The sequence below is a fragment of the Gambusia affinis genome, linkage group LG15 (genome assembly GCF_019740435.1).
Source record: "Gambusia affinis linkage group LG15, SWU_Gaff_1.0, whole genome shotgun sequence".
In the NCBI taxonomy this organism is placed as follows: Eukaryota; Metazoa; Chordata; class Actinopteri; order Cyprinodontiformes; family Poeciliidae; genus Gambusia; species Gambusia affinis.
The window spans coordinates 26,655,535-26,680,238 of record NC_057882.1 but is presented as its reverse complement, the minus strand read 5'-3'; the positions used below and the strand labels follow the sequence as shown (position 1 = coordinate 26,680,238).

At 40.2% G+C, this 24,704-nt stretch overlaps 1 protein-coding gene and 1 long non-coding RNA gene across 4 annotated transcripts; one reads left to right on the top strand and one right to left on the bottom strand.

Moving 5' to 3' along the window:
* The first annotated feature begins 1,104 nt into the window (after nt 1-1,104).
* On the top strand, nt 1,105-24,569 carry rab24 (RAB24, member RAS oncogene family). Of its 2 annotated transcripts, none has more exons than XM_044140522.1 (9): nt 1,105-1,505; nt 12,008-12,169; nt 14,203-14,271; nt 14,415-14,493; nt 18,533-18,600; nt 19,403-19,502; nt 22,197-22,247; nt 22,627-22,686; nt 23,312-24,569. In XM_044140522.1, the coding sequence occupies exons 2-9, from the start codon at nt 12,053-12,055 to the stop codon at nt 23,377-23,379; spliced, it is 612 nt and encodes a 203-aa protein (XP_043996457.1). In that variant the 5' UTR covers nt 1,105-1,505; nt 12,008-12,052; the 3' UTR covers nt 23,380-24,569. The 2 variants fall into 2 exon arrangements, with proteins under 2 accessions (XP_043996457.1, XP_043996458.1); XM_044140523.1 differs by lacking the exon at nt 1,105-1,505 and adding an exon at nt 11,776-11,911.
* Nucleotides 3,317-11,326, bottom strand: LOC122844769. 2 transcript variants are annotated; one of them, XR_006372932.1, is made up of 8 exons: nt 11,253-11,326; nt 9,758-10,377; nt 9,222-9,358; nt 5,508-5,578; nt 5,126-5,410; nt 4,819-5,005; nt 4,545-4,671; nt 3,317-4,360 (listed from the first exon to the last, which is right to left on the bottom strand). It is a non-coding gene; the product is annotated as an uncharacterized LOC122844769 (long non-coding RNA). The 2 variants fall into 2 exon arrangements; XR_006372931.1 differs by lacking the exon at nt 11,253-11,326 and having other exon boundaries at nt 9,758-10,119; nt 10,243-10,314.
* Nucleotides 24,570-24,704: the final 135 nt, after the last annotated feature.

Genomic DNA, 24,704 nt, shown 5'->3' with positions numbered 1-24,704 from the left:
TTTCCACAAACATACAAGCTTCTGTCCTTTTTCTCATTACCATTCTTCTTCTCTCCACAACACACAAAAAGTGAAAGACTTTTTCGCAATGCTTGACAAAGTATTTGCCTCTTACAGATTTCTTCTGTTTTTGCTTTTTTGTTAAATGTTTCATATCATCAATGAAGTTTCAAACAAGGAAACACTGATTAAATACAAAAGATAGTTTTGATTTAATTTATTGATAAAACCAAAGTGTCTAAACTGAAAGTGGCTTAGGCTGAAAGTACAACATTCCATCTTGTTAATTTCTTTTGATAAAGGTGGTGCACATTAATGTGTTCATTACAAACACATTAATGTGTTCATTACAAACAAATTAATGTGTTCAGGAACACAATAAAAATTCTGGAGGCCCCTGTCTAGAACCGCCCATGCTTGGCTCACTCTGTTCTTGAATGTTCTGCTCTACCCTCACACACTGCAATGCCTAATTCCCCCCTACAGTGCCACAGATATTCTCTTGGCACCCTATTACATTATATTTCCTTTAGGTCAAAACAGAGTTCTGTTCTGCATTTGCTCAAACAAACACCAGGCTTTCAATGCTTTGTTCACTAACACCTCTGCTCCTAAGCTTTCCCCATATGTTTTGGAGTAGCTCTTTAATATCTAATATTTAATACAGAGATGACATATTATAAAGAGACACACAATAACCACAGAGCGCCATGTAATAAAGGAACAACAAAGCTATCACTACACCGGTTGGGAGATGACTTTAGCAGAACTCGGGGGGGATGTCGTTACTAGGTCAAACTTCAGGGAGAAGTGAATTTATTATTAATAAATCCCTGGATTTACGTCATTTTCCATATATGGTAAGGATGAGTGTTTTCCAGAACAGCAAGCTTTACTTTTACAAGTATTTCCACGCTTTTTTTAAATTGTTACTGACTGTACTGTTTGTTCGGCTTACTCCTCATGAATTAATTGTAATTAATTCTAAAAAAAAAATCAAAACAAACAAACAAACAAAAAAAACCCAACTGTTTCAATAAACAGTAACACTTTTATTTTAATGACATCCGGAGAATGTCTCGAACAACTCAACCTCTTCCGGTTTCTGGAAACCAGCAGCGCTCGCTCGTTAGTTCCGACCTAACCAACCAAACAAAGCTCAGCGGGAGCGCTGTCCCCAGCCCAGGCACAAACATCTCGTCCTCTGAATGAGAATCCGCTCGGCCCGCTGAACCGCCTCCAACCATTTCTATATCGTGCGCTTTCTGGTGACCGGATTGTGATTTCAGCTGCTGCGCAAAGAGCGGAGCTAACTTTGCCTCCGCCGCCATCCAGTCGGAGCTCCTCCACCCGCTGCGGGACGGAGATGACGAGCCTGCTACTGGGCAGCGTGTCAGCCGCGAAACGGGCCTGGTAGGCGGGTGTGGGAAGAGGTTTGGCTCCCTGCTGGAGGCGGGACGTGATCGGATGTTCAGAGAAATTGGTGGAGTGACGCTAGCAACCAGGTGAGTTTGTAACGGGGTTCGGTTAGCTTTGCTAGCCTGGCTATGTTAGCGCTCTGCTGCTGTGTCATGTTTACGTTTCCCAACGCACAGCAGCATTTATCTACAGGTAGAATTAAAGTTTCGGTTTTACTCTATACCACAGAGAGAGGGGGGAGGAGACCTTTCTCAGAATTTTCTTTTGTCGATAAATTCAGATTTTTTACTTTTTGGGAAAGTAAAGTAAATTTTAGTGGCTCCAACTTTCTTCCGTAGGAAATAATGTAGGTTATAGGATTAATAAAAACAAGTCTAGTTTTATTGTTTATAAATATATATAGTCCCGTGACGTGCGGTGAGGTTCATAGCTGGTGAGGCACTGACTTAATCATAATCAGATTTACAAATATAGACCCCCTGCATGTTATTGTTTACATAAGGAAATTTCGCGCATGCGGACAACGCTGGAGGGCAAAACGCTGTTCTTTTACATGTCATGCTTAGCCGCGCTGCCGCTAAACGGCCCTGTTAACGCAATCAAACTTGGAAATGTAGATGTTATTAATTTCGTGCGCCACAGCAAAGGGAACACAGTTAAATAAAAATTCAAAACCACTTCTTTCTCGCTCTGTATCAGCGCAGCTCCGCGCAGACTCGTTGCCATAGCAACTGACAACAACGCCACAAAAAAAAAATGAAAAACTGAAATATTTCCCACACAAAGAGCAGAACATTCAGTCTGTTGCAGTAGTATGTTTTAGACTTAATGTTTATTTTGCGATTATTAATAAATGATTGATGTGGTAAGAGGAGAAAACCATAAATATGTCGCTGCATTTACTGTGTAGCTAGCTCCACGGCTAGCTCCACGGCTAGCTCCACGGCTAGCTCCACGGCTAGCTCCACGGCTAGCTCCACGGCTAGCTCCACGGCTAGCTCGCTGTTATCGTTTCTTACTCTGTGGAGGCACAATGTCTGGGATCATGAGCGCCCCCTGCCATGAGGCCAGAGAACTGCCTGCCTCGCCTCCAATCTGTTCTCTGGTTTCTGATCCTCCTCAGCACAGGAAACACGTCACACACACAGCTGGTGACAAAAAACACTGAACGTTATATACATAAGCTAAATGATGGAATATCAGTTCATACATTAAATGTTTTTCAAACACTTTATTGGCGGCGTACCGACAGGAGGAGCGTATGGTCCATAGAATAGCAGCTAGTGCAGTTAGTGAGAGGTTGATCAATCCCAGCTGAGGCTCAACCCGCTGCCGCCTCACCCGCTGCGCTTCCGAGCATTTGAATAGGAAAATGTGAAAATTCAGCGATTTTAAAGAAAAATAATCAGAATTGGTTAAGCTAAATAAAAAATACACAGTAAATATTGCAGTGTTAAATTTAACACTGTCCAGTTTATTTGGTCCTTATGTGAATTGGTGTCAATTTAACTCTTTCCACAGTGCTCCATTTTCACAGTACAATTGAACTCAAAATAGTTAAAATTTAACACTGACTAACACAGTGTTAATAAAACTTAACACTCCTAGTAAAATAACTCTGATAAGAGTATATATGATTCTAATCAGTTAATAAGTTTCTCCGTAATGGTGAAAAAACAATTGATTCTCGTGCTTTTCAACACTGCATTGAGTTATTGAGGGTTTACACTGGAGGCCCATATAACTACTGTGTTGATAATTTACTCATTAGCTGTTAAAAAACGACTCTGCACAGATAAATATGAAATTCTACTTTTACACTTTTGTAGAGTTAAATGTAACTTGAATAAAATCAAGTTACCACAGAAATGCATTTCACTTATTTATTGAACGAAAGCACTTTTTAAAAAAAACTTTATCAATTTTCACAGCATATTCTTTACAGCATTCATGTTTTATACAGCGCTGTCTTTCTTAACATACATAACCCTTACACACACACACACAAATAAATTAAAAATAAAGTAAATGTTTTAAAAAACACATACACACAAAAAAATAAAGACAAGTGAAAAACGCAAAAATCTGTTCATAGCTGACTAAAAGAATACAGCAGTAGTTTGGTTATGATAAGATAGTCGTCTTGAATGTTTCCATGTATTGTAAAAATGGCTGCCATGTTTTGATAAATGTAGCAGTTGAACCTGCCAGTGTTCATCTCATCTTTTCTAAAGGCAAAAACCTCATGATCTCTGAGAGCCACTGTTCATGTGTGGGTCGGGCCTTTTGTTTCCACCTCAAAAGCATCAAACGTCTCGCAATCAACGTAGCAAAAGCTGCTGTATTTGAATTATACTTGGAGAGGAAAATATTCAGGGATATGACTCCAAAAATTGCAGTTAGAGCAGGAGGTTCAAACTAAAGCACATTTTTAACATCCACTGTTAACTTTTGGTAACATCACGACGTACATCCCATCACAGTAGACGGCTTGAAGCTGACAGAGTACATTAAAGGCAAAGAGTTTTTCCATCCAAATAACCATGAACTAACTACTTGTATATACCAAACAAGTGCATTTGTGCAACTTAACTCTGCCTAACAAACAAAACACTTCATACCCAACAGATTTTCTCAAGTACTAGTGAAGCAACCTAACCCAATGACTTTCATTCACTTTACCTACATCTATATTGCACACAGTGGTTTGGATGAACATAAACATGTTGCACAGCATGGGTTTGTATGTTGTGGCAAACACGTAATGTGCCTTAAACAGTTTGTCAAAAGCACCAAGACAGGAAGTTGACCAGCAAGCAATGGCATTTTTGTCAAGGATGAAGAACTGTTGAGCTACTTTCTTCCTCCGTCCCACAGCCAGGAGATAGGGCTGTGTGCTCGTCATGATGGCATCAAGATGTTCTTGGATGTTGGTTCCCGTCTGTAGTGGAAAAAAGAAAAAACACACAATACAATTACAATTCCATAGCTGCAATGCTACACAAAAACAGGCTTCATATGGGAAAACAGCATTCAGCCATGTGTGATATCACCCTAAAACTGAAACTCTCCCAGTGAAACAACCTTGAGTATAACATAAAATACAATTTGCAACAAATACAAACCTTCTTGAAGAACACAAGATGCTTCTCTGCTTGGGAGGAAGACACCTTCCCTGGTCTCTTATGACCCAAGGCAGAGGGGGAATCAGATGTAGCAGCAGCAAAATGGATGAGCGGTCACTGTCCCAACCTGTGACAAGAGAAATCTGATGTTGAATTGACCATCAAAATCTAGTGATTATGCAATTTAAATTATGTGTACTTCACTAAGTGAAGCTCACAGGGCAGGGTTAGGGTTAATAACTGAATCCTACATAATGTGGAAGGTCATCCTTACTCATGTCATCATCCACTTCAGTGTCATCCTCAGGAGGGTCAGCTGCCAGGAGAAGTTCTTTAAGGTCACAGGTGGTTGGAAGCTTTCTGCATTGTTGGATGATCTTTCTCTTGAACATGGTCGTCCATTTCTCCAGAAACTTGCCAGACACGTCTTCTCCAAACATCAGGACAAAATCCTGCTCCACCTACAATGTAGATAGTAAAAAACTTAAAACATTTCCCAGCCACATTAATTGTATTCATTTTGACTTGTCACAAAAATACACAATTTTTACATGACTGAAATTATCAAAATAAATAATTACCAAGCCTTTGACATCTTTGAAACGTGGAAAGACAGAGTATGTTGCTTGACTGTTGGGGGTCGAGGACCATGTTGCGCCGGAAGTCAAATGTGAGCTTCATCTTCTTCTTGATTGTGTCCTCATCGGCTGAATGCTTAAATCAGTGCGATGGCTTCCTTACACTCTTCTTCACTCAGGACAGTCTCAGGAACAAACTGCGTCTCTCGTCTAGCAGCTGGTCCTCCAAGCCCATGTTCACAAGATGCTTCTTCGGATGATGCTAGTCAATATAAGAAAGTCCTTCAACTGAAAAAAACAACAACAATAAAACCTCCCTGCAACCCCACAATGCAACAGCATCCCTGTAGTTACACTTCTTCTTCAAGTGTTGTTAATGGTTTACCTCCATATGATGATTGTCTGTCTCTAGCAGTAGAACTCTAAATAGTTTTTACCCGGTACCACTTGCAGCTTCTTGGGAATCGAAAGGATGGCAAAAACCGACAGACACAGAAACAGGAGCATCAGAATCATAGCTAAAAGCTGATAAAGAATTTCCATGCAAACCAAACAGTTACCACAACAAGAATTGAATCAGAAAATGATCAAATGCCAATAAAATGACAGATCACATGATTTTGACTGACACAACCAGCAAATCTGCTGAGAGCAGACATCTCAGACTTTAAATATAACTTGGTAAAGGTAATGTCCACAAATGGATTTATGTTTATAGCGTTATTTGTTATATTTTTAAAAGGTTTATATAAGACACAGTTGAAATGTAAAAAAACTTTATCTCAGCAGCAATTTCACAACTGCAACCTAAGGAAACTCATTTGCAAAGCAACTGCTGCAATTAAACATGATCTGTTAGAAACTAAAAGTTTTCAATGTGTCTCTATTAATGATTTCATCACTGAGCATAATATCGATGAATGACAATAATGAACCGATCGTACTAATTGAATCTGCGCCTCTTAACTGCAATTATTCTCACAATTAAGAGAGAATAGAAAACATAAAAATAAAATCTCTTTGGGTCACTTCAACTCTTTTGTGTTTCTTGGAATTGAGATTAAAGGCCTCAAACGGACCTTAACACTAACTTTATACAAAACTCCAACATATGTGGAAAATTTCTTTACTGAGTTGAATGAACTTCTATCTCTCATATGTATTAATTATGAATGTTTAATAATTGTTGGTGATTTTAACGTTCATGTTGACAAACCCCAAGACAGAGGGGATAAAAAGCTCTAATATCTTAGAGACTTTTGGTCGAACACAACATGTCAAACAAGCAACACACTCAAGGACACACACTGGACCTGGTTATCAGTAAGGATGTGAATATTTCCAATGTCTCTGTAACTGATGTCGCATCACTTCCTGTTATCTTTGAAAGTTGTTTATCCTTTAATCCACTTGGACAAACAGCAACCATCACAAAACGTTCTCTCACTGAAAACACAGCAGAAACATTTCATCAAATCTACTCTTCTTCCTCACCCTTAAGCTGTAATGATGTAGATAAGTTGGTAAATGATTTTCAGTCTAAAGTTTCAGATTTCATTGATTCCATTAAAATGAAGGTTGTGTCTGGTAAGAAGAAATCTCCACGGAGAAATGCACAAACAGTTCGATCTGCAAGACAACGAAATGGTGTAAAACTCAACTTCACGTTCATTATGACATCTGTAAAGAAAATCTACGTTACTATCATTTAACACTCAAACATGCAAGACAGGCTTTCTTTGCAGATGTCATAAACAAAAACATTAACAATGCTCCAGTTTTATTAGCAACAGTTGACAGGCTCACAAACCCTCCTATCACGTTACCACCTGAATTTCAGTCTATTGCCGCCTGCAACCAGTTTTCCAGTTTCTTTTCAGAGAAAATTAAAAATATCAGAGGATTAATCTGCACATCCACTATAAAGTCAGAACCAACACTGAACCCAAACAAAACAAATACAGGAAAAATGACCCAATTTCAACTACTTAGTTATAAAACCCTAGAGCAGTGGTTCCCAGTTCCAGTCCTCTGGCCCCCCTGCCTGCATGTTTTAGGTGTTTCCCTTCTGCCACACCTGGATTGAATCTTTGGGTGATTAACAGGCTCCTGCAGTATTTGGTGGCTGCAGAAGATGTCATGCAATCATTTGAATCAGCTGTTCTGGTATTGAGGACTGGAATTGGGAAACACTGGTCTAGAGGAAATTATAAGTCAACTCAGCTCCAGTTCCTGCTGTCTGGATGTTCTAGATCTATAACTCTAGAACATTTCTTTAAGAAAGTTCTGCCTGTTGTTGCTACTGATCTGATCCAAATAGTAACTCATCGTTTCTCATCAGGCTTTGAAAACAGCAGTAATCAAACCACTGATAAAAAAGAACAATCTAGACAACTCACTACTGCAGAATTACAGGCCGACCTCTGACCTCTGATTCATCAGTAAAGTTATTGAAAAAGCTGTTTAAACAGTTAAACAGCTTCCTAACTAAACCAACTGCTTTGACTCCTTCCAGTCTGGTTTCCATGGTTACCACAGCACAGAGACTGGCCTAGTCAAAGTGTTCAATGACATCCATATAAATACGGACTGTGGGAGAACCACAGTTCTGGTTCTGGTTCTGTTGGACCTCAGTGTCGACCAGGACATTTTACTGAATGGACTGGAGAGTTGGGTCGGACTCTCCAGTCCAGAGATTAACTGGTTTGAATCTTACATAAAGAACAGGGATTTCTTTGTTTCAATTGGAAACTTCTCAACAAAGAGGTCAAAGGTCACATGTGGGGTACCCCAAGGTTCAATCCTAGGACCCTCTTATTCAATATCTATATGCTCCCACTGGCTCAGGTTATAACAGGAAATAATATCAGCTACCATAACTATGCAGATGACACACAGCTCTACATTATGATGTCACCAGGTGACCTTTGACCCCATCCAATCACTGAACAGATGCTTAGAACAGATAAATGTGTGGATGAGACAAAACTGAAGTTATTATTTTTCGACCTAAAGAGGATCTATAGTTATAGATCTAGAGTTATAGATCTAGAGTTATAGATCTAGAGCTATAGATCTAGAGTCAGTGCACAGCTTCAGTTATTACAACTAAAAACCAGCGATCAGCCTGAAACCTGGGAGTAGTGATGCACTCTGACCTGAACCTTCAGAGCCACATAAAGACAGTTACAAAGTTGGCCTTCTATCACCTGAAGAACATTTCCAGGATTAAAGGACTAATGTCTCTGCCAGATCTAGAGAAACTCATCCATGCGTTTATCTTCAGTCGTATTGATTATTGTAACGGCGTCTTCACAGGTCTGTCCAACAAATCAATCAAACAGCTGCAGCTGATCCAGAATGCTGCTGCTGGAGTTCTGACTAAAACCAGGAAGATAGAGCACATAACACCAGTTTTAAAGTCTCTCCAATGGCTCCCTGTAGCTCAAAGAATAGACTTTAAAATACTGTTAGTTTATAAATCACTGAATGGTTTAGCACCACAATACATTAAAGATCTGCTGCTTCTGGTTCTGCTCTGCATCCAGAACCAGAACCAAACGAGGAGAAGCGGCATTCAGCATCTATGCACCACAAATCTGGAACAAACTTCCAGAAAACAGCTGAAACACTGACTTCCTTTAAATCTCAACTAAAAACCCACTTGTTTAGAGTTTTATTCGAAACGTGATCAATTGCAAATTTATTGACGGAATCTGACTTGATGTTGTGTTTTTAATGTTGATTCTATGTTGCATTGTGTTTCTGTGTTTGATTTGATGTAAAGCACTTTGAAATGCCTTGCTGCTGAAATGTGTTATACTAATAAAATTTGATTTGATTTGACTTTGATTTTTGCTGTGTTTACCATAACTCAGTCAATTACAGTATGTGACTTACATAACCATTCCTGGAGAATGGATCACTGAGGTAGGGGAATAAGCTCACAATTCCTCTGGCATACATTTCTTTAACCTCTCTGGGTGGTGATGTCTTGCAAAATTTAAATGATCAAGGTGTATTATCCAAGGCATGCACTGGATTTAACAAAATCTTTAATTTCATCTAGACAGCCAACTAAAGCCTATTTACAGATTACCCAATCTTCTCTGTCATGTCAGCTGCCAGTATGTTAACCATTTTCCTTCTGGTTTCATCTGTGAGGCACTTGCTTTGATTATATTCCTTCATGATCCGCTCGCCACCAGGTTTGTTGTTAAGAATGGATTCCACCAACTTCAAAAAACAAAACATTTCAGCTTTTATTAAATACAAATCAAAACAGTAATTGTTAGTAAAAAACAACATTGTCTTCTCAAATATAAGGAATAATAAAGCAGCATGTATTATAAGACTGGTGGATCAGCAGGATTTATTTGTTTATTTTACTTGTTTGTTCATTTTAAACAGGGTGTTTTTAATGCACCAGTAACAGTAAAATCTAATTAAGATAGATTTGACGCACTGAACTTGGTGCGAGGATGTACAAACCAATTGCCTCATCTCTGCACCTGCCTCTTGGCCTAACAAGCTGTTATTGCACTTCTGATTTTTTGGTAACTTTTAACATTTAACACAAAAACTGTTCTAGAAACAGTGATAAAGGCGCATTAGTTTTTGAGAGTCAATTCTTACATGCTTAGCTTCTGTGTCCAGGTGCTGGCGTTTAGCGGAAGGAGTCTCTGAACGAATGAGTGTCTCCTGAGGATCAGATGAGCTTGGCTGAGATTCCTCAGGCAATTCCACCATGGAGACAAATTCTGACCATAAGAGAAGCAGATGAAAGACAAAAAACACTAACCACAATGAAATAGCAAGCTTTTTAAATACTAACACAAATTGCAAATATAACAAACCAGTTTCATAATTGATGGTTAGGACTCCAGCTGAGGGATCCTTAGCAACACCCTCAAATACATCTTCATCCAACTCAGTCCCAGAACTGTCAACAACCTTCACGCCCTCTGTTATAACTGGCACGCCAAATTTTGCAAATGCTAGAGAAAGACAGATGCTTGTCTAAACTATAATTATGAGGTTATGTTGCTCTAATACTCACATGTGCATAGACTCTGGAACATTACTTTTGAATAAACAATGTGAAGTAACATTACAAGTACCTCAGCTTCCTGTGTACAGCTTCCTGTGTACAGCTTCCTGTGTCTTACTTGCTATCAAAAACTCCTTCAGATTCAGCTCTGTTAGTCGGACAAAGTTTTGCAGCTCACCAAGTCTTGTTTTAATCAACCTGGTTCCTGCAGCACATAATTCCTCAGTCATTCATCTTTAGTACTGGAATGCTTTCAATTGGTGAAACATGTGCCCACTGCTTCACAAACAATACAGCCTACATTATACCGTTTTCATAGAACACAATGATTAAAGTTTACACATTAATGGCTTGGGCAAAAGTAATTTGACTTCGTTAGACTCTTATCTAGGTTAGACAGTTACCAAATACAATTTCCTTTAGTAATAACTAGAACAGGTCATTAAATTGCCTTGCTTCTTTTTCGGCTTTTCCATTAGCATTAGCAACGGTTAATGGAGGAGTCAAGCAAGGTTTAGAGGCATTATGCTGGGCACGAGGGAGAGCACGCAAATAATCACTCGCGCCAAATTCAGCTAGTTTCATATTTAACTATGGAACTAGCTGCTCTATTAGCACCCGCTAACAATTCGGAGTCGTGAGGTCAGAATCCCACTCACAATGAGATGCCACTCAATTATAAATGAAAATTAACCAAACTGTGTAAGAAATACTCAACCCGAATAAAATATGGACTAACGTAAAAAGGAGCAGACCAGCTAATAGCTAGTTTAGCAAACTCCTGGCACCAACGCAAGCAAACGCCGATAGAAATTTACTTTGCAAAAAACGCTGTACACGTTACATTTCTAAAATAAATAAATAAGATATATCTATTCAATATGGCTTGGACATAGATTTAAGGCGGACATTTTAAGCTAGGCATTCACTCGGTCAAGTTAGCCGTATTAAAGATATCAAAACTAGGGTTAGGGTTAAACTTAACCCTAAATTTAAAACACCCTCAGATACCGGGGAACAAATAAAATATTCTTATAAAACAACTGAAATTGTATTATTATCTTGGAAAAAGAAACTTACCACAGTCGTTCAATCAGGAGAAAAATGGCGTCCACGCAACGGTTAGACTTGTTGGTTTGAGAGGAGGAGGTGGGCGGAGCTTGTCAGAGTCAAATTGACATGACGTCTATTCACTCTGGAAATTTACACCAACACTAGGTGGCGTTATACTTAATCTGTTGTATTAGCTCTGAAAGAGTCAATGAATTTTAACACTGCGAAATTTACTGTGTAGGTACGAACAAACCACAGGATGAAAATAGCAATATAAATGATTTTATCATGATATATTATTTTCCATGATGAGGCTCTGCCTCACGTCACTGATATACCCTAGTCTGACTATAAAGACTATGAAGCTATAAAGCTAAAAATTATGACTGATCTCATAAATGTGACGTTTTAAAAAAGTCCCTTGTTTAAATCGCCTCTAATCATCTTCCATAAATAGTGAAGGTACCCGATATAAATAGTTTTTAAAATCTGGTTGGACTTTTCGCCTGAGATTTTGTTAAATTAAGTTTGGTTAGTTAACCTTAAACTGTTTTGTCATTTTTATGGATCTTCTTTAAAAAAAAAAGTTTAATTCTGTCCCTGTGATACTTTGAACAGGATTTATAATTGGCATGGAAAAACGTGGCATCTAGGTACCATGATATCTAGATAAATATGGAAAAAATGTTAGTATTTCTATCACATTTCTTTCTTTCTTCATCTCATCCTTTCTGATTTTATTCCTGATATAATCTGTATTTCTCTGTGTTTTCTTCATGCAGCTCCCTCAGCCACCCGGTGACCCCCTGACTGATCGCCCCGCCGCCATGAGCGCCATGCGCGTGGACGCCAAGGTGGTGATGCTGGGAAAGGAGAGCGTGGGGAAGACGAGCCTGGTGGAGCGATACGTCCACCACCGCTTCCTGGTGGGGCCGTACCAGAACGTGAGTCCAACTGCTCTTTCAGAGGAAAGTCAGAGCTGTCAGGTGAAGGTCAGGTGACGATCAGGTGAAGGTCAGGTGACTGTCAGGTGAAGGTCAGGTGACTGTCAGGTGAAGGTCAGATGACTGTCAGGTGAAGGTCAGGTGATGGTCTGGTGAAGGTCAGGTGACGGTCTGGTGAAGGTCAGATGAATGTCAAGTGACTGTCAGGTGAAGGTCAGGTGACGGTCTGGTGAAGGTCTGGTGAAGGTCAGGTGATGGTCTGGTGAAGGTCAGGTGACTGTCAGGTGAAGGTCAGGTGACTGTCAGGTGAAGGTCAGGTGAAGGTCAGGTGATGGTCTGGTGAAGGTCAGGTGAAGGTCAGGTGACTGTCAGGTGACGGTCTGGTGAAGGTCAGGTGATGGTCTGGTGAAGGTCAGGTGACGGTCTGGTGAAGGTCAGGTGACTGTCAGGTGAAGGTCAGGTGACTGTCAGGTGAAGGTCAGATGACAGTCAGGTGACGGTCAGGTGAAGGTCAGGTGACAGTCTGGTGAAGGTCAGGTGAAGGTCTGGTGAAGGTCAGGTGACGGTCAGGTGAAGGTCAGATGACTGTCAGGTGAAGGTCAGGTGACGGTCAGGTGACTGTCAGGTGAAGGTCAGATGACTGTCAGGTGAAGGTCAGGTGACTGTCAGGTGAAGGTCAGGTGACGGTCTGGTGAAGGTCAGGTGACGGTCTGGTGAAGGTCAGGTGACGGTCTGGTGAAGGTCAGATGAAGGTCAGGTGAAGGTCAGGTGACTGTCAGGTGAAGGTCAGGTGACTGTCAGGTGACGGTCTGGTGAAGGTCAGGTGACTGTCAGGTGAAGGTCAGGTGACGGTTTGATGAAGGTCAGGTGAAGGTCAGATGACTGTCAGGTGAAGGTCAGGTGACAGTCTGGTGAAGGTCAGGTGAAGGTCAGATGACTGTCAGGTGAAGGTCAGGTGACGGTCAGGTGAAGGTCAGATGACTGTCAGGTGAAGGTCAGGTGACTGTCAGGTGAAGGTCAGGTGACTGTCAGGTGAAGGTCAGGTGACTGTCAGGTGAAGGTCAGATGACTGTCAGGTGAAGGTCAGATGACTGTCAGGTGAATGTCAGGTGACTGTCAGGTGAAGGTCAGGTGACGGTCAGGTGAAGGTCAGGTGACTGTCAGGTGAAGGTCAGATGACTGTCAGGTGAAGGTCAGGTGACTGTCAGGTGAAGGTCAGGTGACGGTCAGGTGAAGGTCAGATGACTGTCAGGTGAAGGTCAGGTGACAGTCTGGTGAAGGTCAGGTGAAGGTCAGGTGATGGTCTGGTGAAGGTCAGGTTTAATTTTTTTCCCAAACCTCTCCAGGTGTCTAATCAGAAATAACTTTAGTAATTCTAACCTAAACAGTTTTTTCTTATTTACCTTCAGCCGGTTTGTGTCTTTTAGGACTGAAAGCATTAATCTGCTTAATGGCGCTTAAATAATCCACTAATTTATGAAGCATTAACTAGATTAATAAAAGAACATTCAAAGCAGAAATTAAACCAAAACTGTACGAAAAATGTAAACATTTTGAATATGAGTTAAAATCTGTTCCAGCCTAAACCTCTCATTAAGCTTCACCTGGTTCACACTCTGCAATAAAACCTTCTGCTGTTGAATTATTAATCTGATAACCCAAAAAGTAATTCAGAAAAGTTATCTCTAATCTCTACTCTGTGTTGATCTACATATTTTCTCGTCTTTTGCTTCAAATAATCAGGGACGTAAAAAGTCACAGACTTTAAGAGAATAAAATGTTTATTTTCTTATTTTAAACAGTATTGAATTATTAGGGTTTTTTAATGTATTTCTGTTATACAAAAAACTTTAAAATATGTGCAGCTTGTGCCAGTTTTGTAATCTGATTGTCAGAATAATCGATTGATTAATTAATAACTGAAATGATCTTGGTGCATGTAAACTTCTGATTCATGTCATGATTTAGTTGTGATCGTTTTTCATCTTAAATATTTGGATCAGAACATTAAGCTGCGTTTGTGTCGCCCTCAGACCATCGGCGCTGCGTTTGTGGCCAAACCCATCCAGGTAGCAGACAGAGTCATCACTCTGGGGATTTGGGTGAGTCATAAAGATCAAAGGTGAATGATAACAAGTCCTTCAAACTGACAGAAATAATCTGCAGCTTCATATCAGGAATCTGTTATTGATGTTGATTTAAAATGAGGAATGTTTCTTTAAATTTTCCATGTTGTTCCTGACAGGACACGGCCGGATCGGAGCGCTACGAGGCCATGAGTCGGATCTACTACCGAGGAGCCAGGGCCGCCGTGGTCTGCTACGGTAATCCACTGATAATCCACTAATAATCCACTGATAATGTGCTGATATTCCGCTGATAATCCAATCACTGAATAGATGCTTAGAACAGATAAATGTGTGGATGTGCCAAAACTTCCTCCAGTTGAACAAAAACAAAACTGAAGTTATTATTTTTGGACCTAAAAAGGAACGATCTCTAGAGTTATAGATCTAGAGTTATAGATCTAGAGTTATAGATCTAGAGTCAGTGCACAGCTTCAGTTATTACAACTAAAAACCAGCGATCAGCCTGAAACCTGGGAGTAGTGATGGACTCTGACCTGAACCTTCAGAGCCACATAAAGACAGTTACAAAGTCGGCCTTCTATCACCTGAAGAACATTTCCAGGATTAAAGGACTAATGTCTCAGCCAGATCTAGAGAAACTCATCCATGCGTTTATCTTCAGTCGTATTGATTATTGTAACGGCGTCTTCACAGGTCTGTCCAACAAATCAATCAAACAGCTGCAGCTGATCCAGAATGCTGCTGCTGGAGTTCTGACTAAAACCAGGAAGATAGAGCACATAACACCAGTTTTAAAGTCTCTCCACTGGCTCCCTGTAGCTCAAAGAATAGACTTTAAAATACTGTTAGTTTATAAATCACTGAATGGTTTAGCACCACAATACATTAAAGATCTGCTGCTGTTGTATCAACCTTCCAGAACTCTCAGGTTCTGGTTCTGGTTCTGCTCTGCATCCCCAGAACCAGAACCAAACGAGGAGAAGCAGCATTCAGCATCTATGCACCACAAATCTGGAACAAACTTCCAGAAAACTGTAAAACAGCTGAAACACTGACTTCCTTTAAATCTCAACTAAAAACCCACTTGTTTAGAGTTTTATTAGAAACGTAATCAATTATAAATTTATTGATGGATCTAGACTTAATGTCATTTTTTAGTTGTTGATTCTATGTTGCATTGTGTTTCTGTGTCTGATTTGATGTAAAGCTCTTTGAAATGCCTTGATGCTGAAATGTGTTATACTAATAAAGTTTGATTGTTTGACTGATAATCCACTGATAATCCACTGATAGTCCACTAAAAGCTGCTGGATAAATTTCTTTATTTTCAATCAAAGATGGATGATTTGTTTCTATTGCTTTTTCATTTTTTAATTAGAAATGAACCACAGAAAGGATGCAGTTATTGTTTTCTGTTTCACTTCATTAAAATGATATTTAGCAGTGTTTCTCCCAGTGTAACATAAACCTGGAACCTGCCAGGCTAGGCCTTACTTGTTTTATTTTTAGAAAAAATTATAATTGACAAAATAATTGAGAAAATTCAGAATTTTTTAATCTTGAAGCCAAATTGCAAGTGTCTCTGTTGTTCTGAGAATTTCACTCACAGCAGATTTATTTCTAAAAGATAGGTGTATAGTTTGTGCATTTAAAGCCGGACAGCGGACCAATCACAGAGCTGGAGCCTCTGCACGTCGCTTCGCTCTGCCGCTGCTTTATCTGTAAAGTTGACCTCAGGTGGACCGTGCGCGCCTCCTCTCTCTCAAACTGGACACAGGCTGACCTGTGTGGATACTAGAACCTCCTGTATGTTTCTGAGTTATGTTTCTTTGGCGAACTCAAGGTAGGAGTCTAAAACCCGCCGCGTTAGCTCTGGTTGTGCAGCAATATGTGAACCGCAGGAATAACTTGCAGTCGTGCTTTCAGAGGTGAGGGTTGAGGGAGCTGAGAATGATTTATCTTTGTGAACAAAGAATTTTGTTTGGCTTTTCCATCTCAACTCGCTGCCCAGCGCCCGACTCTGTCTGTCCTGTAAAGTTCATGTCAGTGTCCCCGGTTGGTCGGAGTGTTAGCGGTTAGCGAACCAGCGCTAACCTCATCATGCAGGTTGAGCCGGTGAGGAGCTTTCGCTCGTAGTCACGCTACACTCTGGTTTTATTATATTATTATTTTTCCGGTTACATAAAGAATCAAGCCATATTAAATGATTTGTCCACTTTACCAGACAGAGTTAATCAGCGCAGAGATCAGAGAAACTCGTCCCTTAAAACTCCAGCAACCAAAACAGTTTCTGTGACTCTTATTAAAACTCAACAGACAGAAATGTTAGAGCTGCTGAAGCCACATCATTGAATTAAATCTCAGTTTGTTGCTCATCTCTGCATCAGAGCAGCAGATTGAACTCATCCTGCAGGGCCGGTCCAAGGCTGCATGAGGCCTGGGGCAGAATCTGACTTAGGGGCCCCTCTTGCTGCTAAAACATCAGCAGCTCTAACAGCTTCTGGGTTGATTTAATCTGGGAGGAGGGAGGAGATTAACTGGCCAACCTGAAAACAATCAGTTAGAATTATAGTTTATTCATTTGCATTTGTGAACAAACAGCTCAAACTCACAGATTAAACTCACAGCATCAGATTGTTGCTATGGTAACAACAATCTGACTATGAAGACTGGTCTTTGAATTTTTATAATGTAAACGTGCCAGCTCCTTAAAATCTTGCATATAAATGTTATTTATATATAAATTATAAATGCTGAAACCATTAAATCAAGTTTAGCAGCACTGATCATCTCAAACTAATGTTACATTTATGTATCTGTGGTTTGTGTTGAAATATTATCATTTCTGGCCCCTGAAGCCCTGGGGGCCTGATGGAGCTGCTGACTTAATTTGGATTAAACAAAAGTGCAAATAATTGATATTCATTTTAATAGTGTTTTTTGATTTGTTTTCAGACTAGTTGTGGGTTTAAATAGCGTTTCACTGGTTATGTTTTCCCATAACATGTAATTACCCAGTAATACTTTTACATCTCCTGTCTACTTAACGTCTTTTAAAAGAAAAACCCGGTGGACGCCTCGGCGCCCCGACCGGCGGGCTGAGCAGGTTTTCTGGGGGAAACTCTGTTTAGTTATTAATGCACATATTTCAGAGCGTGGCTTCCTGATTCTCTTAGCAGATAATCCCTGATGAAGACAATAAATCTGCCAGAGCTGCTCTGAGGAATATTTTGTGTAAAATCTCAAACGCTTCATAGAGCTGTTTGTTTTTCCTCGGTGGGATTCCTCACGCTGCCGTCACGTCTTATTTTACTGTAGCTCTGTTTTCCTGCTTTGTTACTGGCACCAGAACCAGGGGAATCTGAGCCAGTACCAGGTGGTGCTGGTACTGGCTCAGATGAATCCTGTGCAGCCAAGATCTGTGGATCTCTGAGGAAGCAAGTTGAAACAGTGTTACTCTGGCAGGAGCTCCTTTATTCTGACACACATTTTCAATTAAAGAAAAACAAATAAATAAATAAATAAATACAATTACAATACAATTCAAATTCAATCAACAAGACCCAGAGTTTCCACAAAGGAATAAAATAAAACAAAATGCATCAATAAAATAACATAATAGTAAAAAATGAAGAAAATCTAATCCTAATTTAAAATAACCAAACTGAACAAACCATTCCGTCTACAACAGGAAAGACCAACGTTTGGCGTTACAAACTGCGTTACAGCGGATACAGAGATCAAGCCTGCCACAAATAAATACACTTTTATGAGAAATAAAAATACTACAACACTACAAAATACAAGCACAACATTGACTTATCAAGCTATTTAAATAAATCCAGAGGCTCCAAGAATGAAAAGCAACAGATCACCGCTCATATAAAACTGTCCAAATTACACACATAAGTTATACAAAACACTACAAAACTAATCTTTATATATTTACAGAACATTTTAAATGGGCTTATAAAAGTTGCCTTTAATCCTACCTGTGGATCTGACAGGAAGCGAGTTGCACCAATGTTCCTCTGGCAGCAAGTGCAGAGCCAGGAAACTCCTTCCCCTGTTAGCGCCCCCTCTGGCAAGAAGATACATGCACACAACAAATGTCTCAAGACAAAAGACAAGACCAATTCTGATTCAAAAGTAGGGGGTGTATTAATATTGTAACGTTTTTTTACTCTTTCTCAACCCACTACATTTGCGTTGCTCCGCTCTTTGAACTGAGTGAGACCTGCAGGATGTTGAGGTTTCTCTGTTTGTGCCTCAGACCTGACGGACAGCAGCAGCTTCCAGAGAGCCAGGTTCTGGGTGAAGGAGCTGCAGAACTGTGAGGAGGTGAGAGCGTTTCCTTCCTGCTGCATACGGTTTATTCAAATAATGTTTATTCAAAACGTCTCCATGTTTATGAGGCAGATCCATCTCCACATGCTGTCTGAAGAAGTGAACGTAAAACAGCCAATCAGAGCCAGGAGGCGGGGCATAGCGATGTCAATCCGACTCATCTACCTGTTGCTAAATGCGCTGATGGAGGAGAAGCTAATTACTGGTACAGAAACACTAGCCTAGCATTCAGGAAAGGCTAGCAGCGTAGCAGAGCAGCGCCACACAGGGCATGATTGACAACACTAAGACCCTCCTGGCTCTGATTGGTTGTTTCAGATTATCTCATGACAAACACCGTCTGAATAAAAATGAAATATTTTTATAAACTGCAGATTTAATGGAGATTTTACTTTCATAATGTTTCTCTCTTAAACCTACGAATATAAAATTTATATTTGTCATATTTTTGTTTATTTTATTATTTTATTTTCTTCAGCTCATTAAAAACCACCCAGAGGTATTTTGGTGTCTGGAAAATGATCCGTTTCAGAACATCCAAAATGTTTCGTCTCCTAGCAACCACAGCCCAGACCCGTTACCTAGCAACCGCAGCAGAACTCCAGCTCTTTGGATTGAAAGTGACAGCGGCCCGTTCTGAAAGAAAAACCATTTTATGTGAAAAATGTGATGAACAGACTTTGATTAGGCCATTGACCGATCTTCACCTGCTACAGGAAGCGGGTCACCTTTAATGTGACGATGTATTTCCTGCTTGGTTTTATCTGAGATTTATTTACTACTTTGCATTTTGCAGCACTGTAAAATCTACGTGTGCGGCACAAAGAGCGACCTGATCGAAGGGGAGCGCGCTCTGCGTCAGGTCGACTTCCACGACGCGCAGGACTTCGCAGAAGGTGACGAACCGAGACGAACATCCCGACTCTGGGAATCTGGTTGATCCGTTTCTACGTCTGGTTAAAGAAAAACAAGGAGGGAAAAATATAAACAGAAAAAACGTATTGAACATATTTCCTGTCACATTGCCTTTCATTCATCCATCATCCATCCATCCATCATCCAACCATCATTCATCCATCATCCATCCATCCATCATCCAACCATCATTCATCCATCATCCAACCATCATTCATCCATCATCCATCCATCCATCCATCCATCCATCCATCCATCCATCCATCCATCCATCATCCATCCATCCATCATCCAACCATCATTCATCCATCCATCATCCAACCATCATTCATCCATCATCCAACCATCATCCATCCATCCATCATCCATCCATCCATCATTTATCAAACCATCATCCATCCATCATCCAACCATCATTCATCCATCCATCATCCAACCATCATTCATCCATCCATCATCCATCCATCCATCCATCATCCAACCATCATTCATCCATCCATCATCCATCCATCCATCATCCAACCATCATTCATCCATCCATCATCCATCCATCCATCATTTATCAAACCATCATCCATCCATCATCCATCCATCATCCATCCATCATCCATCCATCCATCATTCATCCATCCATCATCCATCCATCCATCATCCAACCATCATTCATTCATCCATCATCCATCCATCCATCATCCAACCATCATTCATCCATCCATCATCCAACCATCCATCATTTATCAAACCATCATCCATCCATCATCCATCCATCCATCCATCATTTATCAAACCATCATCCATCCATCATCCATCCATCATCCATCCATCCATCCATCATTCATCCATCCATCATCCATCCATCATCCATCCATCCATCATCCAACCATCATTCATTCATCCATCATCCATCCATCATCCAACCATCATTCATCCATCCATCATCCATCCATCATCCATCCATCCATCATCCATCCATCCATCATCCAACCATCATTCATCCATACATCATCCATCCATCCATCATCCAACCATCATTCATCCATCCATCATCCAACCATCCATCCATCCATCCATCATCCATCCATCATCCATCCATCATCCATTCATCCATCATTCATCCATCATCCATCCATCATCCATCCATCCATCATCCATCATCCATCCATCCATCATCCATCATCCATCCATCCATCATTCATCCATCCATCATCCATCCATCCATCATCCATCCATCCATCATTCATCCATCCATCATCCATCCATCCATCCATCCATCCATCCATCATCCATCCATCCATCATCCATCCATCATCCATCCATCCATCATTTATCCATCATTCATCCCTCCATCATCCATCCATCATCCATCCATCATCCATTCATCCATCATTCATCCATCATCCATCCATCCATCATCCATCATCCATCCATCCATCATCCATCCATCCATCATTCATCCATCCATCATCCATCCATCCATCATCCATCCATCCATCATCCATCCATCATCCATCCATCCATCCATCCATCCATCCATCCATCCATCCATCCATCATCCATCCATCATTCATCCATCCATCCATCCATCATTTATCCATCATCCATCCATCCATCATCCATCCATCCATCCATCATCCATCCATCATTCATCCATCCATCCATCCATCCATCATTTATCCATCATCCATCCATCCATCATCCATCCATCATCCATCCATCCATCATCCATCCATCCATCATTCATCCATCCATCATCCATCCATCCATCATTCATCCATCCATCATCCATCCATCCATCATTCATCCATCATCCATCCATCCATACATCAATCCATCCATCATTCATCCATCATCCATCCATCATCCATCCATCCATCATTCATCCATCCATCATCCATCCATCCATCATTCATCCATCATCCATCCATCATCCATCCATCCATCCATCATTCATCCATCATCCATCCATCCATCCATCCATCCATCCATCCATCATTCATCCATCATCCATCCATCATCCATCCATCCATCATTCATCCATCCATCATCCATCCATCCATCATTCATCCATCATCCATCCATCATCCATCCATCCATCCATCCATTCATCCATCATTCATCCATCATCCATCCATCCATCATCCATCCATCCATCATCTATCCATCCATCATTCATTCATCCATCATCCATCCATCATCCATCCATCCATCATCCATCCATCCATCATTCATCCATCCATCATCCATCCATCATCCATCCATCCATCATTCATCCATCATCCATCCATCATCCATCCATCCATCATTCATCCATCCATCATCCATCCATCCATCATTCATCCATCCATCATCCATCCATCCATCATTCATCCATCATCCATCCATCATCCATCCATCCATCCATCATTCATCCATCATCCATCCATCCATCATCCATCCATCCATCCATCCATCCATCCATCCATCCATCATTCATCCATCATCCATCCATCCATCCATCATCTATCCATCCATCATTTATCCATCATTCATCCATCCATCTACTGTTGAATCTTTTGCCATAAATATAAACTGAACTTTTAGTTTTTATATTTGAAAGTCTTGAAATGTGATTGTGTCCAAGGTTTTGGTAAAAGTTTCCTGGAGTTTCTCTGCTGAAGGTTTTATTTCGTCCTCAGATGTCGGCGCTCAGTATTTTGAAACTTCCAGTAAAACAGGAAAAAACGTCGGTAAGTTTCACTTTTCTATCAGTGTAGAATAAATTTACTCTGAATATGATTTTAATAACTTTGTGGATTTGACTAAAACTGGTCCTGAGATTTTTGAGTTTATATTAAAGAGTTAATAAAAACTCAAAGTCTGTTCCTCAGATTTGACAGAATTGTTAGTCAGTAAAAACAACTTGTTTCTTTGCTCAACTTTATTCCGCCATGTTCATGACCCGGACAGACAACCAGAGGAGAAAAAGAGTACAAACCCAAAAACATGTGCTCCTGGCACAACAGTGCCCCCTAGAGGATGGACATGGAATGCAAACAAAACAAAGGAGTAACAGAATTTCGGCTTTTCTGCTCTGATCTGAACTCTGAACTTTTATCTGTTCTCCAGATGAGTTGTTCCAGAAAGTTGCCGAGGATTTCAGCAGCTCTGCCTTCCAGCTCCTGTCTGGTGAGTTTCCTCGGGAAAACCAGCTGATCCGTTTCACATCCAGTTTGGAATGTAATCGGTACAGTTGCACTTTAAAACTTTGACCTGAGGGGTTCAGTTTCAGTGTGCAGTGATTCCTCATGTTCATAAATCAGCCGGTGGACGGATTGAAACCAGAACATGGATTATTACCAGAATAGATCGCAACTACAACAGGAGCAGCTCCAGTCTTCAGATTTCAGTCGCATCGTTTCCCTCTGGGACTAAACTGGTGGAACGCGCACACCCCCAAATTGTGCATGTTGGGTTTCTGAAGCTAAATGTATTTATGATGTTTCCCAACACTTTATGTAGAGTTACACTTTTCTTTAGGGTTTTTACAGTGTATACCAGTAAAACATAAATTACAATTTTTATTCACATTCCTTATAAAAATATTTTATAACTGAAATAATGCTAGAAATGGTTTAAAATCAATATCAAGGCATTATTGACTTAAATTCTGTAAAATCTATTTGTTAGTTTTGTTTTATTTCAACAACTAAATTAAGACATTTGAACAAAAAACTAAAATTTTAATTTTTTTTAGTGCGATCACAGATGATTTATAAAACCCAGGAAATGAATTTCTTCTTTTCTGTTCCAGAGGAAACCGGCGTCGACTTGGGTCAGAAGAAAGACTCGTATTTTTACTCCTGTTGCCATGGAAACTAATGTGGGAAACGGAAAGAGCAGATGGAGGATTCCTCTGCACCGTCAGTCTGGGTCTGCTGGCAGCCAATCACAGAGCAGAACCCAGACTCCATCTTTGTTTTTCTTTGTGATCGCAGCAGAAGAGACGGAAACGCTCATCGCACATCTAGAGTCACCAACAAACACTGAGGAGAAGAAGAAGGTTTGTTTACGTTCAACAGCCTCACTTCGTCCTTGTTTACAACTTTTTCTGCCACGACAGCCATGGATGTACGAAGAAAAGCAACACTCAGCCTTCGTTGGTCTCAGATTGCTACAAAATCCACCTTTTCTGACAGAAAAACTGCAACTTCACTCAAAGGAAACCAGTTATTAGATTGTTCTCTCTGAATGGCCGCCATGTTTTTAAGCTGTGCTCTGAAAAACAATCTGACAATTAAAACATGAAGGTTTACGATTCCTCAAGTTATTGTACAGCAAAACACTAATGCACCTTTTGACTTTCCATCACATCAGAGACTTTTCAAGCTGCTTATGGAATATCAATATAATACAGATATTATGGAATATCTGATGCATTAACTTTGCACTGTGAGCTGCAATTGTGTCAGAATAAGATGGTGTTGGTTTCCAGTTGGTGTTGGTTGCCAGTTGATGTTGGTTGCCAGCTGGTGTTGGTTGCTGGTTGATGTTTGTTGCTGGTTGATGTTGGTTGCCAGTTGGTGTTGGTTGCCAGTTGGTGTTGGTTGCTGGTTGTGTTGGTTGCCGGTTGCCCTCGTACTCATCTCTGCGTTGCTGGTCCTGCATGAGCTGCCTGACAGGAAACCTCCATGATCTGATCAGATTGTCCAGAAGTTGCCGGTTGGTCTGTGGGGTTGCAGTCGGTCAAAGTTTCCTTTCTCAGTTTGACCCAAACTGGAAATGTTTTCTGCTGAATGTTGTGACGTAAAAACTCTTGTTTGCAGCTCAGTTTGACTTTTGACTTGTTAAGTTATTGTTGCCTTTAAGTCGAGCTGCAGGGTGAATATCGGTTCATGTTTTATGTTCCATGACATTTTGATGCACAGTATTTTTTATCAAAGGCTGGTAAAATTGTTCAGATTATTTAAAAAACTAAAACTTCCTGAATGAACGTTTTGAAATGATGGCGGAGCTCCGGTCACGTTTCTCTGTATAAGTTTTAATAAATAAACACTAAAGAAATCATGAAATGTTTCTCCATTCTTGTGTCACAGCAGTTTTTTTCATGTCTGTATTTAATGAACTCATTTATTACCAAAAACTGATCTATAAATCTATATCTACTTATATATATATATATAAATAGATATATCTCTATTAGATAT